This window comes from Salminus brasiliensis, chromosome 1 (assembly GCF_030463535.1).
Source record: "Salminus brasiliensis chromosome 1, fSalBra1.hap2, whole genome shotgun sequence".
NCBI classification, from domain to species: domain Eukaryota; kingdom Metazoa; phylum Chordata; class Actinopteri; order Characiformes; family Bryconidae; genus Salminus; species Salminus brasiliensis.
This window is the reverse complement of record NC_132878.1, coordinates 68,473,908-68,497,788: the sequence shown is the minus strand read 5'-3', so window position 1 is coordinate 68,497,788 and position 23,881 is coordinate 68,473,908. Positions and strand designations below refer to the sequence as shown.

At 42.0% G+C, this 23,881-nt stretch overlaps 2 protein-coding genes across 2 annotated transcripts; one reads left to right on the top strand and one right to left on the bottom strand.

Annotated features, from left to right (window-relative positions):
• Nucleotides 1-4,690: 4,690 nt before the first annotated feature.
• Nucleotides 4,691-19,433, bottom strand: spint1b (serine peptidase inhibitor, Kunitz type 1 b). The gene is made up of 10 exons (XM_072687933.1): nt 18,799-19,433; nt 15,545-15,702; nt 13,585-13,726; nt 10,884-11,054; nt 9,828-9,866; nt 8,702-8,827; nt 8,414-8,464; nt 7,745-7,915; nt 7,500-7,559; nt 4,691-5,499 (listed from the first exon to the last, which is right to left on the bottom strand). Exons 1-10 carry the CDS (start codon nt 19,235-19,237, stop codon nt 5,309-5,311), a joined length of 1,548 nt encoding a protein of 515 aa, XP_072544034.1. The 5' UTR covers nt 19,238-19,433; the 3' UTR covers nt 4,691-5,308.
• A 1,709-nt stretch (nt 19,434-21,142) lies between these two features.
• LOC140562364 (cation channel sperm-associated protein 2-like) lies at nt 21,143-23,806 on the top strand. The gene is made up of 9 exons (XM_072687945.1): nt 21,143-21,445; nt 21,596-21,664; nt 21,841-22,013; nt 22,173-22,328; nt 22,412-22,536; nt 22,813-22,991; nt 23,136-23,214; nt 23,397-23,578; nt 23,692-23,806. The coding sequence occupies exons 1-9, from the start codon at nt 21,349-21,351 to the stop codon at nt 23,718-23,720; spliced, it is 1,089 nt and encodes a 362-aa protein (XP_072544046.1). The 5' UTR covers nt 21,143-21,348; the 3' UTR covers nt 23,721-23,806.
• The last annotated feature ends 75 nt before the right edge of the window (nt 23,807-23,881 follow it).

Here is a 23,881-nt window from a genome sequence, read left to right as displayed (position 1 = left end):
GAGAGAGAGAGAGAGAGAGAGAGACAGAGAGAGAGAGAGAGAGAGAGATAGGGAGAGAGAGAGAGAGAGAGAGGACAGAGAGAGGAGAGAGGAGAGAGAGACAGAGAGAGAGAGAGAGAGATAGGGAGAGAGAGAGAGAGAGAGAGAGAGATAGGGAGAGAGAGAGAAAGAGAAGAGAGATAGGGAGAGAGAGAGAGAGACAGAGAGAGAGAGAGAGAGAGATAGGGGAGAGAGAGAGAGAAAGAGAGATAGGGAAAGAGAGAGAGAGAGAGAGAGAGAGAAAGAGAAAGAGAGAGAGAGATAGGGAGAGAGAGAGAGAGAGAGAGGCTTTACAGAACACAAACATCTGTTAACAGTATGGTGGATTGTATTATTGTATGGCATTATGCTATCAACTATATTGTTATTTATATTATTGTTTTTTATTATTATTATTTTTACTCTTATCTGTCTGCCGTTTTTTCTATCAGATTTGTTTTCTCATGGGAGTAAATTAAGTGCAAAAGTTGTGTACACTAATGGCACACAATGACATAAATATGCTAGTAACATCCAGCAGAGGTGTCAAGTTATGTAAAATATCTTAAGTAGATATTTTGGTTATCTATTATTTACTGGAGTAATTATTTTTTATTATTTTCAGACTACTTTTTAGTTAAACTTCTTAAAATGTCACGCAATTATCTGTACTTTCTACTCCGTACATTTTAAAATAGCCTTGTTACTCTTATTTTTTTCATTTCCGTTTGTTTTATTCCGGCTCAGAAAAACAAACAAACAAACAAACAAATAAAACCCTATCCAGATCAATCACGCTATCCGGAAAGTGTGAATTTGATTGTGGTTGGATGAGAAGTATAAACATTACAGTATTTATGCAACTTTTATGCCAATCCATAAAAGTTGTGGACCCCTTTTTGGTGCTATATATAACCACTTATGAAATCAAGCCCTGGGGGTTTATTTGAAGCCCTTCATTTAAAATTAGCATCTAAACACCATGTCATCACACAGTGTGAGTGTGTGCTGTTTCAGGATAGATTTCTTACAGAACTGGATCAGATACTTTGTTTTATCAATACTCAAACCAGTGTGTTCTTCTAAAATGGGCTCAGTGTTGTAAGCGATCCCTCGCACCTGCACACATCACATGTTGCACCATGGTCCTGGAGGAACGTTGTTTCGTTTCACTGTGTATTTTTTATGTAAAAAATGACAATAAATGACAATAAAACCCACTTAACTTGACTTGACTTGACATCACACTCCAGCAAGGACACAGCAGACGTGTGTAGCCTAGTATGAAGATGTCTGGGGCAGAGACTCCGGAGAACTGGAGTGAAATGTCCCGACTAAGCTCCACATTTACATTCCAGTAAAGCTTATTGATCACATTCCTCTGAAGTTTGACTTTTTGCACCATTACAATACTTAGCGGCAACTGCTCATCATATTTTCCCCTCCATGAAACACGTTAATGCTCCTTTAATATATCTGATATTACTAAAATGCTTGATTTTCAATGGGCAGATCTGCAGCTGAAACAGGCAGCCTAGTGCATCCCAACATTTTTCAATATGAACATTTAATATAACATTATAGTCATTATGGCTTTTAGAGAAAAATGTGGGGAGGGGGGGTAGTGCACTATAGACCCCCGTGGTGCGGCCTAAGCTTTTGGCCTTTGTTTTCCTTCCATTACTTTTACTTTTACACTTAAAGTAGTTTTTGAAACCAGTACTTTCACACTTTTACTGGAGTAAAAAGCTTAAGTTGATACTTCAACTTCCATAGAAGTATTTTTAAACCCTAGTATCTCCACTTCTACCTGAGTAATGAATGTCAGTACTTTTGACACCTTTGACATCCAGCCAACTAAATCACCTGCAATACTTTGGCATCTGTCTAGCTACCACTCAGCGATACCATAGTAAACACCTAGGATATGACACCAACACTCTAGCAACAACTTTGCAACACCCTAGCAACCTCATAGCCACCACCTGGAATACCATAGCAACCAACCAGCACAGTTTCACTCTCTGAACTATGTAGAAACAGCCTAGCAACAGCATGAAAGATGGAACCATTAAAACTGTGCCCCCCCTTCTGAATTTCCTGCAGGTTGAGTGTTGCACTTTTCTAGGTATTAGTATAAATAAGAACATTTTAGTAATAGCATTAGTAGTAGTATGTATGATGATGTATATGAGCAGTGCCGATATCGTGTATATCAGAATCCTATCAGATCCAGGCTTTGGAGAGAATATATCACAATGCGTTGGAGGGTCTTGCAGACCTGCACAGTCCTCTCCAGCACATTGTGAGGACAGCTGAGAGGATCATCGGAGTCTCTCTCCCCTCCGTCATGGACATTTACACTGCCCGCTGCATCCGCAAAGCAACCAGCATTGTGGATGACTCCACCCACCCATCACACAGACTGTTCTCCATCCTGCCATCAGGAAGAAGGTCCCGCAGCATCCGGTCCAACACGACCAGACTCTGCAATAGCTTCTTCCCCCAAGCCATCAGACTTCTCAACTCAACTCAACTTCTGAACTGATGTCTTTTCTGTTACATGCACACACACACACTCACTCTCTCTCTCCAACCATTTACCCCAGATACAAGTATTTTTGCACAAAGCATTTTGCACTAATAACTTTACTACCTCACCGGACTCAATATTTATTACACATTGCATAATTTGCACACTACCCCTAATTATTCATTATTCTCTGTCTGTACTGTGTTGCCCTTGTGTTCTGTATGCACTGTGTCTATGTTGCACCATGGTCCTGGAGGAACATTGTTTCGTTTCACTGTGTACTCTGTATGTAGTTGAAATGACAATAAAACCCCACTTGACTTGACTTGACTTGATCAGGATCAGGATCATAATTATGGGATTTTAAAGAAAATCTACACACCTAAAAGGATACCGCTGAAATTTCGAAACGCCCAATTATATAATTGTCCAATCAAGATCATTTTCTCCAGGCAGATGAAGTGGACTGAAGGTCTTCCATTAACCACCAACATGATTAGGAATCAGGGCTGTGAATATAGGCCGTGAATGTAAGCAGTAGTACGAGCAGGTAGGTTTTGGTAGGCTGTTGTAAACTGGGTTATCACTTAGAAAACATCTCATGCAGTGACCTTCATAATAAGATGACCGCCCTACTGGTCCTTACACCATCCTCTAAGGGCCAGAAACACGATTCCCCAGGAGGACCTGCTCCCAGTCTACTCCACTCTGATCAGGCCTTGTTTGGAATACGCTGTGGGCTGTTATTTGTGGGTTATACAAATGTCCAGTGAAGAGCAATCGACATCACGACAACTGTCTGATGCTGCTCCAGTTCATCATACACTGAAGTTCGGACGACAAAAGCTGTCGACTTGGGGTCAGGCGAAGGCCTCGGGAGTCTCTAGAGCAAGAACACTGACCACAGCTGTTAGCCCTTTTAACGCTCATCACTGAGTGCTGCATGCCACAACCACTTTTCTGCTGTTTTATTTCTGAAGCTTTATTTGATTGCAAATGTGATGATATTGGTCTTTGTAGAGAGAAAGAAAGAGAAAGATGAGTTGCAGCGAAACAGAGAAAGGAAGATGAATCAGGTCTTGTCCAGGAAGTAGGGGAACCACAGCAGAGCAGAACCCACAACAGCGTCTCAGCAACAGAGTGCGGAGAACCCGGCCTCCCACAGAAAGAGACTCCGACTCAGAACAGCCCGTCTGATCAGAGTTTAGCACATCATTAGAGCTCTGTTATTTCACCCGCAGGGCGAGGTTCAGCAGAACCCACAAACCACGTCTAATCAGCTCTGACAGCCGGACTGCGTCCTGACAGCACCTAAACCCAGGGGTTGACTCTCCCGTCTGAACCTGTCTAATCTGCAGAGCAGCATGGGCTTCCTGCTGGTTTGAGGTGAAGCAACAGGAAACTCAGCTCACCTATCCAGGCCTGATCAGACACGTCCTGCATCAACACATCAACTACACTATTAAACAGAGAGGTTGCTACAAATGTTTCTTTGGAATAGAAGCATAGAAGAACCTCCTTTGGTTCCAAAAAGGACTAGAATAGTGATGCGCTCATCTCTACTACAATCATGGTGGTTTCTGGAGCCAAACGTGGTTCTTCTGAGGCATGGCTCTAAGGTACAGATACAGAGACAGGTGGGGAGACAGTAATGTTTGGGTCTGTGGTTTTACTCGCCAGACGTTACACACAAAGTCATGAGCCCAAACAACTCTCCACATTATCCACCTCCCCCCCCCCACCCCCCAGCACACCATTGTGTATCAGCGCAATAGCTCCCTCTACAGGTTTAGGTCAAAAAGCTCAAAACAAGGCTACAAGGCAACTCTGCTGCGTCAATGATTCGCATAAAACCAAATAAAGCAATATTCAATAAAAATTAAATCAATAAAACATCCCCCAAAATCTAAATACAGAATAAAAAGGTAATACTGCCCCTGTGTATTTACTGCCCATTCAGCCACATTCAATTAGACAAATATATTTCAATATAAAGATAATTTAATATACAATTGAATTAGGTAAATATTTTGAATTCAAAATCATTTTAAATACATATGTAAAAAAAAAAAGTTAATACTGTAGGTCTAATCCATGACCGCTATAGATTATGGCAATGAAAACGAGACTAAGTAAATATTTTATGTTTAGGTGTCATTTATTAATGGAGGATGTTTTAATAAACGTATCAATACTTGGTCTTGTATTTATTTATAAACATTTAAATCATACACTTGATTACCACAGGCGCCCCTCCGACCTGAACATCATATCAGTCTCTTACCTTAAACATCACCGTTTCAGCACAAAACACTTAAGTTTACCATAACCACCCTTTGCAGGTTAATATTTCATATCTGTTTAGACCAGAAAAAATATTTCAGCAGTTGTCTTTAGGAGAATTATAACAAACAGACCTTAAAAAAAGTTTTTTTTTTTTTTTTTTTTTTTTTTTTTAAAATCATCTTCACACATATCCCTAGCATCCACAGCACAGAAGAAGAGGGGGAAAAATCAAATGAAGAAAAACATTAAAAACAAGTAAAGTGATGTGCTGTCCTAAACACAGAACCCTGAGGATTTAGAAAAGCGAGAAATAAAGTTTAAAAACTATGAAAAGATGAATAAAAAACATAAATACATAAAATATTCCTTTTACTCTTAATTCTCTACCACAATGAGTGAACCAGAACCTTGCACTAATAATCCCAACTGTGTGTGTGTGTGTGTGTGTGTGTGTGTGTGTGTGTGTGTGTGTTAGGAGCTGGTGGTGGTGGTGGGTTTGTAGACGAGGTGCTCCGTGTCCTCAGTGAGCGTGACTGCTGGGTTGGCCGTGGGGACGCGCTGACGCTGAGACCGACTCTTCCTCTTCTTAAGGAAACAGAACCCCAGCAGAGATAGCAGAGCTAAAATCACCACTGCCAGGATCACCGCTGTTGCCACAGAACCTGAGACACAAATACAAAACTCAAATACAGAAAGTTTTTTTCGTTTTTTTTATGTTTTAAATCTCATCATGTTACAGGGAACTATAGCATGTTAAATGATAAAACGCATCAACCATGATGACTGAGTAGTGATGTTAGCATTAGCTTAGTTATATGCTTCACATTTCAGCCACTTACAGTATTGTCTATTGCAAAGTGCCACTTCAGATACAGCGGGTGAAATAAGTATTGAACACATCAATTTTCAAAGTAAATTTAAGGTGCTATTAACAAGAAATCTTACCGGGTTGTTACAGACACCAGATGTCGGTAGGCTTGTATTAGGTGGCACAAGATGTCGGTAACAACCCATTTAATCCAAACATGCAACGAAATCAAACCATAGATATCCATAATCTGAATAATGTATAATAATGAGAAACCACACAGGGAAAAAGTATTGAACACATGAAGAAAGAGAAGTGCAAAAAGCCATGGAAAGCCTCTAGTGCAAATTAATACCATCTGCTTAAACTGATGGCCTATAAAACGGTCTCATGATGGGTGAAACCAATGAGCTTTCTCAATACCTTTGCAACCTTATTGTTGCAAAACATACTGATGGCATTAGTTACAGAAGAAGGTCTTAACTACTTAAGTAAACCGGCCACGACCAGGTGCTCTTTGCAAGATTTCAGACCGAGGGGTGAAAAGAATCATCAGAAGAGATGTCCAAGAGCTAAGGGCCACCTGTGAAGAGCTACAGACAGACCTGGAATCAGCAGGTACAACTGTTTCAAAGAAAACAATAAGTAATGTACTCAACCACCATATCTGCACGCTCCCCATGAAAGACTCCGTTGCTAAAGAAAAAGCATGTTGAAGCACGTTTAAAGTTTGCTCAACAACATTCAGACAAGCCTGTGAAATACTGGGAGTATATAGTCGGGTCAGATGAGACCAAATCTGAAAACACACAAAAATGTTTGGAGGTTGGAACATCATGGCGTGGGGCTGTTTTTCAGCATACGGCACTGGCACACCTTATATAATTGAAGGAAGGATGAATGGACAAAATGTACCGAGACATTCTTGATAAAAATCTGCTGCTGCAATCTACCAGGGTGATGAAGATGAAACGAGGGTGGATGGTTCAGCAAGACAATGATCACAAACACAGCCAAGAAATTTAATAAATTAACTCTCAATTGGTTTCAGAGAAAGAAAATAAAGCTGCTAGAATGGCCCAGCCAATCACCTGACCTGAATTCAACTGAAAATCTATGGAAGGACCTAAAGCTCACAGTTTACAGAAAGAGCCCACAGAACCTTCAGGATTTGAGGAGTGTTTGTGTGGAAGAATAGGCCAAAAATCACACCTGAGCATTACATGTGACTTGTTTCTCCATGTAGGAGGAGTCTTAAAGCTTTCATCACCAACAAAGGCTTTTGTACGCCGTATTAAATCAATTTTAGTAAGCATGTTTAATACTTTCCCCCTGTGTCATTTCTCATCATTACACATGACTTAATTTATGGAAATCATGGGTTTGGTTTCTTTGCATGTGTAGATTGAATGGGATGTTGCGGACATCTGGTGAGAATTTCATGTCAATAGCACCTTTAGAAATGTATTTACTTATATACTTATACTAATACTTAGTTCACCTGCTGTACATTTAACACAAAGATTGAAATCTGAAATCCTTTTGAAATTCGTGCCAAGCAGCACTATTGCACAATAGCAGAAAAGTCAATCATTTCAGTTCGTCTGTGCTGTTCATACTAGTCCATGTAACTAAGCTAACAATAAGACCATGCTACTGTCAGAGTTAGCGCTGTTTAGTTTGCTTGTGTTTACTGATGGAGCGAGATTTCTTGAAAATCTTGCTTATTGGCTGATGCTCTATCTAAAATCCTCACCACAGTAGGCGCTCATATGAAGAATGTCAGGATCAGGTTAGGGGCTTATTTACACAATGCAATGATCAGATTATACCACAATTTCTGAAAGATTCAACCTGAATGATGTTCCTCTTGTTCAGAGCGTTCAAACACCCCCCGAGCGAACACATCTTTCTCTAAAACAACAAAACAAAAAAAACATTCAGAGATGATACCATCAGCAGTACACACATTCAACACTTCATCAAACGTTCATCATGCACTCTTCTGAGGGTAAAGAGCAGCAAGAGAGCAAATTGAGTAAAAGGGAATTCTGGAGTTGGGAGGTTTTGTTGATAAGTTTTTTGTTGACCTCTCTGACCTGTAACGTCTCTGCAGACCTCCATGCAGCTCTCCTTCCCATCAAAGTTGTTCTTGTTTCCACTGCAGCCGCCATACGTGAACCGGAGGCAAATTTGATTCAGAGGGTCGTAATACCAACGGGCCATGCTCGCCCTGCAGGGTCCGGTCACTGGCGGGTCAACACATCGCGCTGAAAACACACATACGCGCACGCATACACACACACACACCTATGGTTTAGAGCTTAGAGGTATATTTTTGATCCTAATCTATACACAATAAAATGTTTCCATATCGTCCATCTCTAATAGTAACCCTAGCATCCACCTGGAGTACCAATGCAATTAGCTTGCAACGCTCTAGCAGCCACAAGCAATCCCATAGCAACCCAAGAGATCCCATAACATCTAAGGCCTAGCACCCCTCTGCAACCATAGGGATCCTTCAGCAACCTTTTAGTAACCCCACAGCAACTACCAGGAATATCATATCATCTCACTTAGCAACACCATAGCAGCCATGGAGCAACACAGCAAATCAAACCACCTTGGAACCACTGCAGCCAATTAGCAAAACCATGGCAACCCCATGGAACAGCACTGCAACAACATGGGATACCACTGCAACCACCTGGGAATCATTAAAGCAGTGCAATTGATTATAGTTTACATTATGACCTATACCTCACCTTTTTCTTCATTTACAGGAATCTGCAGGAGTCTGGAGAGAGTACTGTTCACTGATGAAAATCACCCACACACACACACACACACACACACACACACACACACACACACACACACACACACACACACACACACACACACACACACAGAGCGTTAAAACGTACTCTTTGGTCTGAATTTGCTTTGTTTTCATTTTCAGATGTGTAATAAGATAAATAAAGGCATAATAAAGTAAATTTGATCATTTAATAAAGTAAGGGTTAGAGCTGTGAGGGGGCCGTCAGACTCACAGCGCTGGCAGTTATTCTCGTCCGAGCCGTCACTGCAGTCTCTATTTCCGTCACACTCTCCACTTGCGTCTAAACAGCAGCCATTTGAGCAGCTGAACTCACCGTCCTCACATGGAGTCTTACACACTGCAGCAAAACACACACACACAATGCAAATGAATTAACTCATTTGCATCAGACATTTCAAACTATCAGTGTCTCCATACAGACACTGCAATGTGTTCTATCACAGTGCCTAATGTTCTAGGTATTAGTCAGGCATGTGTGAGGTACATACTCACTACAAAGTCCTTCTTTTAAGTAACATTATTTAGATACAGTTCCAACACATTAAACTAAGGTTACTCCAACAGGTAATTTTAGTGGAACTGTAGAGGTCAGGATAAACAATGCATAAACAATCTTCCTGGAGGAGTCAAAAAAGGGGCTGTTGCCTGTGACCATATCACAAACCTCCATGTCTAAAAGGTGCTACACAACATCCAGAGAAGCCAGATGAGTTTTTGGAAACAAGCACTATGGGCAGAATATAAAAGTATGGTCAGAAAACTATGGTAAGAATGAAAAACTCACAACCAACAAAGGTTTGTTTGGAAAAATAAAGGAACTGCATTTCATTACAAGAATACCAACTGTGAAGTATGGGTGTGTACATATACCACGTTTTGGGGTTTGTGTGCCCAGCAGCAATGTTGGCAGTATTGATTATAGAAGCAAATCCTGTATGTAAATGTCAAACCATCTGTTAATAGGTTGAATCATTACAACATAATTGTAATGTAGTGCCTTAGTTTTAGTGTTTATACTGGGTACCTTTTCAGTCAACATAATTACCTAAATAATCAAATATCAATGTCATTTAACTCATCTATATACCTATCTAGAACCTGTTGGGCATTTTATTATTTTTCAGTTAAACTCATTAACTCATCAATCATCATGTTACTTAGTTTAATATTAATTTTAGTACTTCCTCACGTAACAGAAACTACAGGTAACCTGTAAAAGCTTAATGCCAGGGAACCATCTCACATCTCATAGGGCAGAATACACCTTAAACTAAACATAAAGCACCAAACACACAACAGCTGCAGCTCTCACATTCAGAAAGCATGAAATAACTTACCTTCAACAACAGCCTTAACTTTCCTCGCTCCTGAAGTAACTGCAGAGAGATCAGATACAGGTGATCATTCATTAATGAAATTACTCATACTGTTCACTGTGCACCCACAGTGGAAAGTCTGGAAAACCTTGAAATCAAAGGGCTATTTTTCCAGTCATGCTGTACTCATGTGGACAGTGTAGAAACATTACACAAGTGTCTTGTCTTTTTATGTCCATTTTTAAAAGATTTGTTTTTCTAGATAGCAAACAGTCAGCTATAAAAAATATATATATATATATATATATATAAAATGTTTGCCAGTTTGGTAACGTAACCAAACAGACGTAAACATAAAAAGAGAGCAAAACCAGGCACATGTTTATCAATAATTATGAAACATAGGATAATTTAATTTAATGAAATACACAAAAACATTTACTGAAACTGAGATTTTCTAATCAAAGAACGACGAATTGACGACTGATTTAAGATAGGGACAGTAACGTAACATAAAGGCAGTTACGTTTTTACATTCATGATATCTATGGATAAAACACTAATCTTCTGTAAGTTCATGTTACTCACAAATCCTTTTATTGACCTTGTAACAACACTATTTTTACATCACTAAATCCATTTTTATAATGTCAGAAGCCTTAAGCTGGCTAACGTTCCTTTTTTTTTTTTAAATCACCATATGTGCCGTCCTTAGGTTGACAGCTATTCTCTCTCAAGACTATTTGTTTTTATTTTTATACTGTTTAAAATGAAAGTTTTGAATCTATTTGGTGCCGCAGCTTATTTAGAAAATCATCTTTAGAAAAATACATGATGCACCCTGCAAATTCAGCATTTCCATCTGGCTGCATTCTCAAAATATCTCTATTTGGTGGGAAAGTCACAAATCTGGCAACCCCACAGGGAAATAAGAAATGAGTGAAACATGCACATGATAACAATCGTGCATTTTTTGGGATGCTGTAGCAAACCTGGAGCTTACAATCCTTGTATACAGTTTCACTGCTGCCACTAAATAATAATACACAAAAATAATAATAATTTCTGTTCTATTACCTGTGGTGCCGTTGCAGGCGTCAGAGCAGTGCTGTTCAGAGAGGTAGTTGTTGCCGTTTGCTGAACAGCCTCCAAATATAAATTCCTCACATTTGTTGGACGCAGCGTTGTAGTGCCAGCGTGGGAACGACCCACGACAGGGACCCGCCTTCTTTGGGGTCAAACAGTGACCTGGGGGAGCACACTGATCAATACTGAGAATAATGCAGCCCAGTAAGCCCAAAAGCAAATAACTCTTGTTGACATTTGTATTCTAACGCTTTCACTGGTGAAAAAAAGAAAATCAGTTTGGCAGTAATAATTGCAGTTATTTCCATTCAGTATGAATCTGTAGTGCATGTTTTTACAGACTGCCAGTAGTAACCGTGCTGTGATTTTAATCTGGTATAAACCTAAACAGAGTTTTACAGTAATTGTAATCCAGCATGAATCAGCAGTGTGTGTAGATTTTTTTAAATATATAACAATTATAACTGTACTAGGATTGTAATCCAGCATGAATCAGCAATGTGTGTAGATTTTTTTTAATATATAACAATTATAACTGTACTAGGATTGTAATCCAGCACAAATCAGCAGTTTGACAGCAAACAAAAGTCAAGGTAGAAAGCTGCAAATGAAATGAACTCCTATATGGTCTACAACTGCCTTGCAATTAAGAGGTCCTGTACTAAACTTTTGGTATCGCAACAAGAATCAGGTGTTATTGGGGGTGCAACATCACTCAGCCAAAATCCAAAACACAGAATTGGTCTTCATGAGTTGTGAAGGAAATACGTTTCTGTGTTTCGTACAGGTCCTTTTTCACCGCCGGCTTTCAGGTAAGCATGTCAGGACATGTCGGGACTTTCAGACTTGTGTCATACTGCAAGTGCCAGCAGACAGTGGTCACCAACCCTTGTCCTTAAGATCAATCTTCCTGAAGACCTGAAGCTCCAACCCTAACTGACCCACCAAGTTAAATTATGTGAATTTTCCGTTCCACATAAAATGGCACAGCATTCCATTGCCTGTGGCTATACTGGCTTTAAACAATGCTAAATGTAACACAGGCTGCAGACCACTCCCTGTCATATTAACCAGCATCAGATTCATACTGACATGCAGAGTCTGAACAAGCTGCCCTCTACACCAGGCTCATAAACTGACCAAAATGCTACAGCCCCAGTTTGCTGATTGTGATTGGATTTTGCGTTTTAGTCCACAGTAACCAACCCAAGAGGAATTCTTCCAACTCTTCTGATCTTTCTTCTGCAGCTGAGCTAGCAGCTCTGTTTAGGCTGGAACAACAAACCACACTAATCAGCCTAGAGCTACATAGAGAAATTCCAGAATTTGTTTGTACACAACTCAACCCAAACTACTAATTCCTTAACTGAATTGTGTCCAAGACCCCCCATAACATGATGCCACCAGCGCTGGGAGGGTAAAGGCCTACATTTTCTTCTCCAGAGTTAGATCAAGGTCTAAGGTTTTCGAACTGCCACAAACACACCACCACTGGAGCTTAACAAGCTTGGGGGAGAACACTAACTGCTATTTCTGTTAGATCAGCAGCTATATTTCTCCCTCTTAGGTTAACTCTTTTGCTTCTTCCGTTCCCTCCTCTGGCTCTCCGTTAGGCAACACTAATCTGTGCTTCTAATCACCAGTAAAGGATAGCTGGAATAAGCACGAGCTCATCAGTGGGCGGCGGTTTGTGTTGTTGGGGGGTGTGGTGAGAATTCACCTCCCACCCTGCTTTCAAAACACACTGAATCACTAGCAAACGTGTCAAACCTGTTCTCAGTGTGGGAGGGGCAGACTAGCACCTAGAACACAAAAGAGCAGCTGAGCCAGGCTCCAGAACTCCAGACTCTGATGTCACCTGACTGACGACGATGACGAAGACGTCTTAATTATATAAACACAATTTTTGCTTACATATGTAAGCTTGGGGTTCCATTTCAAGGAACCATCTTTAATGCTATAGAGAACCATTTAACCAACATTCTTTAAAAACAATCATCCACAACTGTTCCTCCTATATTTTAAATATAACCATTTAAAACTAAAGAACCCTTAAGAAGCTTTTTAGGGGTGTACAGAAGCATACTTCTACGTATTGAATTGTAGCTACTCTTAAAGGGCATGAATTCCCCTCGCTTTTTTTTTTTTATGAAGGGGTACTACAATAACCCACCCCTGTGCCACTCCAGCGAGTGTAAATTAACTGCTTCTCTGATGTAACGAGAACCAAACTCCTTTACATATCTCCACCTGTTCAGGCACAATACAGGACAGCCAGTCTGAACAAAGCTCATTTACACAGATCAGTCCTAAGGGTGCAGAAACAGACACAACCCATTTCATTCCAAGATATACAGAAGTTGGACAATGAATACGGCTGTTTTTGGAACATAAAGCAGAGCAGAGCTCAAAAAAATAATGGAAAGTACAAGAAAACGCAGGTTGTGGATTTAAACATCAAACATAAAGATGTAGAAATTGTCTCTTGTGATTTGGATGGTTGCTTAAAAAAAGGTTTTTATATGTTTTAAACTGCTTGGTTTACATTTCAGACAATCTCTGAGCCATGCCAAGGGCCAAATGTGGCTCAGTGTAGGAGTGCAGCACTGTTGCAGTATAACACTATCACAGCATAACATTGTACAGTGTACAAGTGTAAGATCTCAGATTAGGGTTTCGAGTGAACACTCACGCTCAGCCTGTTCGGCGGTCAGCACCAGAACAGTGACGGATGTCGAGTCTGACTGATGGGCTGAATCAGTGACTGTAAGCTGGAACTTGTACACTCCAGGCTGCAGGTTGGACAACACCAGCTGGTCAGGCAAATCCGTTTTCTGGGAGAGAAAAAAAAAAAAAAAGTCATGTATTAATACATTAAGGAGCATCTCCAACACTGCAGTATAAATTTATCTGATAAACTGAAGAGACTCTACCAGTTAACTGAGATTCCCACTTGAAGGGCCCATATACTATTTTATTTCTTGTAATTCTGTCATTTTTCCTTGAGCTCCACTTACAATGTTTTTGCAGCTTTCAGAACTCATTTTTACACAATTTCCAACCTGTATTTCTTCCAGAATTAAATAAAAATGTAAATATTCTCTGCTCTGACTGGCGTTTTTACAGTCCAGGCTGAAACACTCATGAGGACTGCAATATGAGTGGGCAAGGGATGGGTGGAGCTAAACTGCACCTGAACAGAGTAAGCAATCGAGCAATGGAGCAAGTGGAGCATGTGCACTCCATTTTTATTAGAGGGGAGCAAACCTAAACATTGTTTAAAATGAGTTTTCTTCTACCAGATGAAAAAAGGCAGCCACAGCCTAAAGGTATTGGCCCATTTCTGCCTGTGCCTTCCCGTAAAGGCCTACTGACACCCAGTATTCAAATAATTTTCTGCTGAAACAACATGGAAATCAGAATCCTGCAAAGTTTTGTGCTTAAGCACACCTAATATAACTCACCCCTTAATTGCAGAGCTTGGTCAGTGTGTTCGAGCATAACCAAACAAACAAAAAAGCTTCAGATGATCATGTTTTATTGGTCAGCTCCTTTCTATAGAGACTTCACAAAGCAGCGTGTGAACACATGTCAGCAACAGATACACCTTAAAGCAGCATTATGCGAGAATTGTCTTGCTCCTGAGCTCCCCATACAGTTGGGAAGTGGAATTTGCACTGAGTCACCCCTAAAGGACAGACATTTCTGGACAAACCGAGAGATACCAAACAGTTATTAAAAGTGAAAGAAGCTTGTGGACTGACACAGTAAAGTTACAAAATTCTACACAAATATGAATATTACATGAATATGAATATTTTGCAGCAGTTTGCAGTTCTTGCAAGCACTTCTGGTTCTGCCTGAGCTGTGCAATTAATTGAAATCGACATTCAGGACCTCTAATCAACAATTTTGCAATTTTTATGTGTATATTATTTTTTTAATACTGTTAATACCCTCCCCACTGTGCTCCTATACTGTCCCTTTAAAGACATCCTAACATGTGTAGACATGTGACTCCGCCCCATTCAGTCTGTGACATAGAAGCAATACGAAGAAGAAATCAAACACAGAGCCACTCGAGCAACTCAAGCAGCTCATTCATTAAAAAACTCATTAATCGCAATCAAGGTCGTGTTTAAGTAATCGCAATCAAGGTCGTGTTTAAGTAATCGCAATACTGATTTGAGGTCATATCGCCCAGCAATAGGTTCTGCCCGCTTGCCAAACCTGGAGTGGCAATGACAGAAGTGCTTCTCTTCCTATTACAGTCAGTGGAGGATCACAATGATTTGGAGGCTGGTTACTTTAAGGTCAAAATGCTACATAATGTTGCTTTAACCCCTCAAATCCTTTAAATGGTGTAAACTTCATTAATATTACAATTTATGACAATTTCATTGACCCTAAAATAGAACCCAGTAGTACTCCACAAAGTCTGGAAAATGACTATACAGTAGTTTTCGCTTTAGCATTTAGGTCAGTTTAGGATTTAGATTTAAAACCAAATCATCATCTTAGGATTTACGCGATTAAAGCAGCTAAATCTACTAATTAGAAGTAGAATGCTTTTGTACATAGTGGTACTTATGTTGTAGAAGACGGAAGAAGGAAGTTTACATCATGACATTAAAACATAAGTAAAATTGTACCTCGCTTTCTACAGAGGTGTTTCCCTTCAGCTGTTTCCAATCGTAGCTAACAATTTTTTTGTCATCCCAGCTCTCAATGCCATTCAGGGTCACCGGTTGACCAGGCCTGACCACCACATCTGGCCCTGCGTTTGCGATGGGACGCTTGTCCTCCTCACCTAAGAGTGAAGGGTTGGAACAGAAGAGAAAGAAATCAGTCATTTATAGGAACAGTAAAAGTTAAACCCACCACCAACTACGTTTTTGAACTAATCCTCAATTCTAATGGGGCCAACTGAACTGAACATCTTCACTACCTGCAGAGGAGCTACACTCTGAGCAAAAAGGGGACTATATAGTACAGAAAAGGCGATCTTTGATCTGTAAGATTAGTGAAACCCTTTTTGGTGCTATTTAGACCCCTTTAACCAGTCAAAGAACCATGTAAGAATCACTGTTGTCACAGTTTTAACACTTGGGGCCTAAGAACTATTATACTTAAGATTCCCTGAATGGGTGAATGAGTTTAACTGTATTCAGGCAATCGTTTCAGTTCAAGAATCTGGGCTCACCAAGCGAAGCTGTGGAAAATTAATCTACTGAGCATGCCGAAGAGAGGGGAGAGCTATGCCTAAGATCAATCCTTCAGGTCTAGATAGTTTCAGTCACTTTTGGTTTCTTAATATATTTTAGTTCTTTTTCTATGCAGGTTTGTCAAAACAACAAGTTTCTCTCACTGCCTGAATGTATTTCAAGTGGTCAATATTGGAACCCTAAAGGTGTTCTCAGTTTATGAATGGTTATGGTAATAAATAAAAAGCTCACTCTGCTGTGCTACTGCTGCTGTGCTGTAAATTGTGTGATACAGAGGGAGGTAGAACCTTTAAACACCTCTAGAAGCATGTTAAATGTTAAATGACTTAAAACATTTGTGGACTAATAGGAGACATCCACAGCACACGAACACAATGCAAAGTCTACGACTGGACCAGCCAGGTGTGTTGGGTGATTCTATTCGATCAACATCACAGAACCGTCAGAACCTGAAATAAGCATTCCACAGAACTAGCTGGTCCAAACTGAAAGGCAGGTCAGCAGGTCACTGGAGCATTTTGAAGTTGAAGGTCACATTCAGTTACAGTGACAGAAAACCACCAGAACAGAGGGTGACCCCTGTAATTAAGCACACCATGCAAGTGTGTAAGAAGTCTTTCAGTAACAGAGCAGAGCAGTGACACATTAACCCTGAACTGAACTGGGACTGGTTTTACTCACAGAGTCCACATTTCTGATAACCCTGTCCAAAAATACTGTAGTTTCTGTTCCTCTAGCAGTGTAGCTGTGCTTTGTGTGACTCCTCTGTGAAGGATATGGTCACTGTCCAATGAAAACCATGGATGTAAAACAAAAAGTTTGTTCCAAGTTAATTAGAGCTTTTCTATTGGTTTATTCATCCAGAGTTATTTACAGTGGACATAGCAGCTACAAGCTTTAAACCTGGGAGAAAACTAAAAACTCACAAAAACAGAGATACGTGTATTTCATTGGACAGCAACTATATGGAGTCAGGCAGAGCGTATGGCGTCAGGCAGAGCGCATGGCGTCAGGCAGAGCATATGGCGTCAGGCAGAGCATATGGCGTCAGACAGAGCGCATGGAGTCAGACAGAGCGCATGGAGTCAGACAGAGCGCATGGAGTCAGACAGAGCGCATGGAGTCAGACAGAGCGCATGGAGTCAGACAGAGCGCATGGAGTCAGACAGAGCGCATGGAGTCAGACAGAGCGTATGGCGTCAGACAGAGCGTATGGCGTCAGACAGAGCGTATGGAGTCAGACAGAGCGTATGGAGTCAGACAGAGCGTATGGCGTCAGACAGAGCGTATGGCGTCAGACAGAGCAAAAGCTTTAAAACACAGGGGCTGTGAAATCTTGTTTAGATCTGTTCTCTCACTAAAGGTACTGAAGACGTTCCACCCCAGAGGCAGTCTAGCACCTTTTACATATTTTAAAAGATCTTAAACATCTTAAATTACACTGTACGTTTATGACCTTACCCGCTAAGATTCTACATAACATATACTGGTTTATACTAGTCCGATGCAAAGGCTGGGTGGCAAAGGTGACAAGCAAAGGTTGCCTTTCATCTCTTTGTGCCACTAATGTTGACATTTTGGAATCTGGCAGTTGTTCTTAACACAGTGACATAAAGTTTCATGATGAACAGACCAATAGAACAGCTCCAAACAGACTTATTCTGTTGTAAAGATGCTAATTTGAAGATACAAGGTTTTTGCACAAGAGCAACAACATGCTGGTTTATACTGGTCTGGTGCTGGTCAGATGCTGGTTTAGGACAATGTTGTTCTGGGTGACTGGGTGTTCTGGTTCTGGCACTTGTTGGCCAGTATATCTGTGTCCAAAACACAGTTCATACTGGTCTGGTGCTGGTTGATCAGTATAACCGCGTTCAAAACATCACATACTGGTTTATGCTGGTCTGGTGCTGGTTGCCCAGTATATCAATGTTCATAATACAGGAATTACTGGACTGGTGCTGATTGACCAGTGTATTTTAGGGTCCAAAACAAAGCATGTACTGGTTTGGTACTGGTTGCCCAGTATACGAGAGTTGAAAAATAAACTATACTGGCTTTACTTGGCTACTGGGCTGGTTGACCAGTATTCCAGTGTTCAAAACAAGATTTACTGGTCTGGTGCTGGCTGACCATTATAACAGTGTTCAAAACACGGCATATACTGGTTTAAGCTGGTCTGGTGCCGGCTGACCAGTATAACAGTGTTCAAAACACAGCATATACTGGTCTGGTGCTGGCTGACCATTATAACAGTGTTCAAAACACGGCATATACTGGTTTAAGCTGGTCTGGTGCTGGCTGACCATTATATCAGTGTTCAAAACACAGCATATACTGGTCTGGTGCTGGTTGACCAGTATACCAGTGTTCATAATACAGGACATAGTGGACTGGTGCTGACTGACCAATGTATTTCAGGGGCCAAAACAAAACATGTACTGGTTTGGTACTGGTTGCCCAGTATATCAATGTTCATAATACAGGCTATACTGGTCTGGCGCTGGCTGACCAGTATACCAGTGTTCAAAACACAGCACATACTGGTTTAAGCTGGTCTGGCGCTGGCTGACCAGTAAACCACAACACGGAGCACTACACTGTACTCAACACCCTGAACTATGAAAATCCTGAACCTTCAGCACTTCTCAGGTAAACTCGGGAGGGGGTCTCTGACTGACCGTGAGCTCCGGGGGGTCCGCCCAGGTATTCGTCGTAAACGGAGTGCCGGATGTAGTTGGTGAAGCCGCTTGCTTTCACAAACCGACACACGTACTTGTTGCGGTACACGCAGTCGAACAGAAAGCAGTTCGCGAGCGAGTCCTCCTCCACCTCCTCCACCTCCGCCACCTCCGCCGCGCGCTCCATCAGGGCCAGGTTGCACCGAGGGTTTTCGCAGCACGCGTTCATACAGTCCTCGGCGGTGCGCGCGACGGGGTTGGAGAGATAGGTGGCTCCTTCCTGCACGGAGTCTTCCGCGATCACAGCGAAGTCCTCGCGCCCCGCTTTAAAGAGCTCAGAGCAGCTCTGCCGCGAGACCTCCGCTCCGACGACCGTCATCGCCGCCGCCGCCGCCACCACTAACATTAACCCCACAGCGCCGTCGCGGAATACAGCCATCTTCTATGTCGCCGCGCGCACGAGCGCACAAACACTTCCAGCACTCCCAGCAGCGGTGAGAACAGAAACCCTGCTCATATAAATACTGTCACTGGACGCCGTTGTTTCCTTCACGGCTTCAGTACAGGCTCAGTCAGGCGCCGTCTGCTCACGCTGTTTCCGCTGTCTCTCACTCCGACACACCTGCGATCTGACCCCCTTTCTGCCTGCTCAGGTGTGAGCCATCCCGGAAGTAGGCAGTCGCTGCGTGTTGAAGGAAAAATCAAGCCAGCAATGTCTTAATGGGCCAAACGATGTTTCCATGTTTAGACAAGGTCATTTATAGTGGTTTGGTGTGAATCTGAGAATTATGATTGACACCAAATGATGGCGCATGGAACTGGACCCTAGTCCCTGCGCCCTACGTGTGAAACTCCAGATCACTACATAGTGCACTATTATAGGGAACAGCATTCCGCAGGGTAGTGAGTGATTCCACACCCCTCATTATGAGTGTGAGCTCACTGCTGTGCGTGCAGCAGATCGCCCTGCGTAAACAAGCCCTTGGTCATCCACTGAAAACAATGCTACAATGCACTGAATTGTGCGTAATGCATGCAATCAATGGGTCCAGACTAACTTTACCCTTTTTAAACTTCAGTACATGTAGGGCAGTGGTGGCTCAGCAGTTAGAGCGCCAGGCGTTCGATTCCTGGGCTCAGCAAGCTGCCACTGTTGGGCCCTTGAGCAAGGCCCTTTACCCTCTCTGCTCCCCCGGCGCTGGAGTTGGCTGCCCACCGCTCTGGGTGTGTGTGTGTACTCACTGCCCCTAGCTCACTAGTGTGTGTGTGTTCACTAGAGATGGGTTAAATGTGGAGGACACATTTTGCTGTACAGTGTACACTGACAAATACGTGCACTTTTACCTTTTTAAACTGCTGTCTTCACACTCCAATCTATGTCTCCCCAGCACACACCATACCACCAAACTGACTCCCTCCCCTCCGTAGTACAACTGTACATTAAAGCAAACCATTCAATTCTACAGTAACTAATGTTTTATTATGTAATCGCTTGTTCTTTTCAGTGAAGATGACCCTCAACATGCAACAAAACAAGCCTTGGGAAACAAACAGTGGACATGTTTAATACATGACCATCTCCCTTCTGAAAGAATTAGAGGCTTGTTAATGTTTCCTCATCATCCAGAAGAGTGCAGATGTGTAGTAAAACTTGGTAGATGTTCTACAGAGACAGAGAAAGCACTATGGGAAAGGTTTTCTATTAGGGGAACTAACTTACATATGAACTAACGTATGAGAGTGAGACATAATGTGACTTATTCTGAATGAAGCTGCGGCAATGTGACCATTTTTATTACTGTTGTGATGAATTATGTTGTAATGTACATTTCTGATCATACTGTGGATATCACTGTACTTTTAGAAAACTGAATAACTGCATCTTTCACTAAAGAGTCTTCAAAAGTGACTATTACAATCCTGAACTTATCAAACCTCAGAAAAACTAAATATTGCCTCAGAATTCTGAATAAAAGTGAAGTACTAGCCAGTTGTTGGATTAGTAATGTTGTATCTCAATAGTCCAATGGTACTTCTTGTTTCTCTTTGTGACAGTTCTCTTTTCTGCTGAAATCATAAGGAAATTATGGTCTGTTATGGAAAATCTGGTCTGTTTTATTGTGAAAACTGTTAAGGAGAGTGGCTGCAGTAGGAAATGATGGACAGGTACCCCACTCTTTGGCCCCACCCCCTGGTCCTCTGTCAGATCTCCATTTTCCATATTGGAGTGAGTGTGGAATGTCTGCACTGATGACATCACAGTGGTAGACAGGGGAGGGAGGGGTGGCATTATGACATCATCAGCTGGTCAGTATAAAGCAGAGTGAACTGCACTGAATTTCAGACGCGGTATTAGGAGACCAAGGAGACACACTTGCTGTCGTAAAGGAAGTGTGGTTTGGATGCAATCAACTTCAGAAGGACTATACGGAGAGTCAGGTAAGTAGTCCTTCTGTTTGTTCCACTAACTAACTGTTTTACAGAGGTAGCGTGGATCTTGCAAAGCACCAGGAGTTCCAGACTGCTGTGAGCTTCACTCAAGACAGGACCATGACCTCGTCAATGTGTGAAGAAGAGCAGAGGGGAGGGATGAAGAGCTACATGGCTAAATTCCTGCCCAGGGACACAGCTCAGAGGATCCTAGGAAGTATCCTCCCATATCTGTGCTTCTACTAAACCTCAGCAGGAGTGTAACCTGCCATGTTGAATGTTCTGTTGGAGCCATGCTTCTTCACTGGGAAAGCCATAAATGGCTTCCATGAAATGAAAGTGCCTTGTCCTTAACCAGTGTGTCTAGGTACCTTGTTCCAGAATGTGATGGTGCTTCTGATCCTCCTGAACGTGGTTGTGCTGGTGGTCCAGGCAGGTGAGGTCAAGATTACATAACACATGAGGATTGTGGGAAATGTGGTTCAGAAATGCTGGTTGAGGAACAGCTGTGAACACTTTGCTTCCATATCAGTGCAAATATATGGAAAACAACTGTGTGGCTCTTTCAGTCTGAGACCTAAGAGTAACCTGCTCCATTCTTTTATTTTTCAGAGCTTTCTGATAGTACTGCCCCAAGCATGCAGAGAGCCAAGCTGGTTCTTACTGCGCTGGACTGGTGCATACTGGTCATTTTCCTTCTGGAGATGCTCCTCAAATGGTTGGACAATTTCCGGCAGTTTTGGAAAAGCCCCTGGGACATCTTTGACTTCACTGTCACTATCTTGGTGAGAACCATGAAGCTGTGTGTGTGCATGTATGTGTGCATGTATGTGTGCGTGTGTGTGTGTGTGTGTGTGTGTGAAAGAGCCATTAGTACAGGTCAGTTTGCCGTGTCATGTAGCAGTGTGCTGTATCTCACTGTTCTGTATGTCTTGTTCTGGTAGTCCGTCCTTCCTGAGGTCATCAATGCCTTTACGGAAACACAAACTGCTGGTTTTCTGGTGATTCTCCGGCAATTCCGAGTCCTCCGCACACTGAAGATGGTCATTAGAATCAGACCGTTGCGTCTCACTCTGCTCATCATCGTCAAAAGTTTAAAGGTTTGGAGTAAAACACAAACACAGTTGACTTGGTAAAACATCCTGTTATTAGAAGTACTGAGAGCGATGGCTTCTCTCTGCAGGGTACGACTGCCACATTCCTGCTCCTCGCTGTGTTGGGATACGTGTTCGCTCTGGTGGGCATCGTCCTGTTTGAAGAGTACACTCAGTCAGACACAGAAAACCTGAATTACAAGGACAGTTTCAAGTGAGTTCATTTTCCCCTGATTTCTGAATCCTTTCTAAGATCCTGACTGCATTCAGTATCGTACAACCCCACTACTGAATGACTTCTTTAGGAAACAGTCACTGATCGCCCTTTCTCTCTCTCTCTCTCTCTCTCTTTCTCTCTCTGTCTCTCTCTCTCTCTCTCTCTCTCTCTCTGCCTCAGTCTATTCTAGAGTCTTTCTTTAATTCTGAGGCTTTTGCTACAACGTAGTCTGACAGGTCTGCTGATAACTAACACTCCTCACTGTTGATACAGAGACCTCAGCAATTCCGTCTGCACCCTGTTTATCCTGTTCACTGGAGACAACTGGCACGACCTTCTAAAAGACACCTGGAGGGTTCCAGACCTGAACAGCACTGCAGTGAACATCTTCATCGTCCTCTGGGTGGTATTGGCTGGGTTCATGGTGAAGATGGTGTTGATGGCTGATGTGGGTAAGTAGTGCTAGGAAACACTGTAAACTGCTGAAAACACTGAAGTACTAAAGTGCATAGACCACAGAGCAGCAGCAGAGGAGTTCCAGTAGTTTTTTACATTTGATAAAAAATAACGCTCCACAATGTGCTGTTTGTCCACAGTGAGCAGCTTTGAACACACAAGGAAGGAGCTCACCAAAGAGGTCCAACAGATAAAGCAGAAGCAAGGGGAACTGAACAGGTGAGTGGTCAGCCCATGCCATACTTTTCCACAGATGACCCCACAGTTGGTCTGTATGCCTCACGTTAACAGCCTTTAATCTTAACAAGTGTTTGAGGCACCTTGTTATCTCCTACATGCTACTCAGACTTGCTCTGTATTGGTTTGAGGTTCTAATTTGTTCCCGTTTCCTCTTTCTGTAGCTCTGAGTGTGCGAGAGAGGAAGTAAACTGGGATGCGTTTGTGACTGAAAAAATGCAGGGCATTGATGAGCAGGAAGTTCAGCGCATGATCTGGCCGAGGGAAACCCTCCTGGAGTTCTTGGAGCTGATGGAGAAGCTCCAGGAAAACGTGGAAGAAAGGAGAAAGCTGCAGAAACTAGAAGGTATGTCCCAGGGAATTGTGGGAATTGTAGTGAAGTAGTGGTTGAGTTTAGAGGTGGTGTTTTAGGGAGATTAGAAAAAAGCCTCTAATCTCTTTTACGTTTGTCTCTTCCAGTTCAGTCGTACCTTAACCTGCACAGCTGAGACGCAACGAAGTCTGTTCAGTTCCCCTCCAGCAGAAGAAGACCATCACCCAGCAGCTTCTTACAACTACACCCCCCCCCCCCCCAAATAAAATAAAAACCTAAACTAAACTAAACTAAACTTAATTAAATTAAACTAAAGTAAAGTAAAGCTCAAATAGC

What these genes read in the sequence shown, in the direction of transcription:
- LOC140562364 (XM_072687945.1), top strand. Translation starts at nt 21,349, where the DNA reads ATGACCTCGTCAATGTGTGAAGAAGAGCAGAGGGGAGGGATGAAGAGC. An exon ending in ACTTCACTGTCACTATCTTG is followed by an intron (nt 22,014 to 22,172) that starts GTGAGAACCATG and finishes TTGTTCTGGTAG; the next exon opens with TCCGTCCTTCCTGAGGTCAT. An exon ending in AAGCAAGGGGAACTGAACAG is followed by an intron (nt 23,215 to 23,396) that starts GTGAGTGGTCAG and finishes CTCTTTCTGTAG; the next exon opens with CTCTGAGTGTGCGAGAGAGG.
- spint1b (XM_072687933.1), bottom strand. Translation starts at nt 19,237, where the DNA reads ATGGCTGTATTCCGCGACGGCGCTGTGGGGTTAATGTTAGTGGTGGCG. An exon ending in AGTTAAGGCTGTTGTTGAAG is followed by an intron (nt 8,828 to 9,827) that starts GTAAGTTATTTC and finishes GTTTTGCTGCAG; the next exon opens with TGTGTAAGACTCCATGTGAG. An exon ending in GGTCTGCAGAGACGTTACAG is followed by an intron (nt 7,560 to 7,744) that starts GTCAGAGAGGTC and finishes TTGTTGTTTTAG; the next exon opens with AGAAAGATGTGTTCGCTCGG.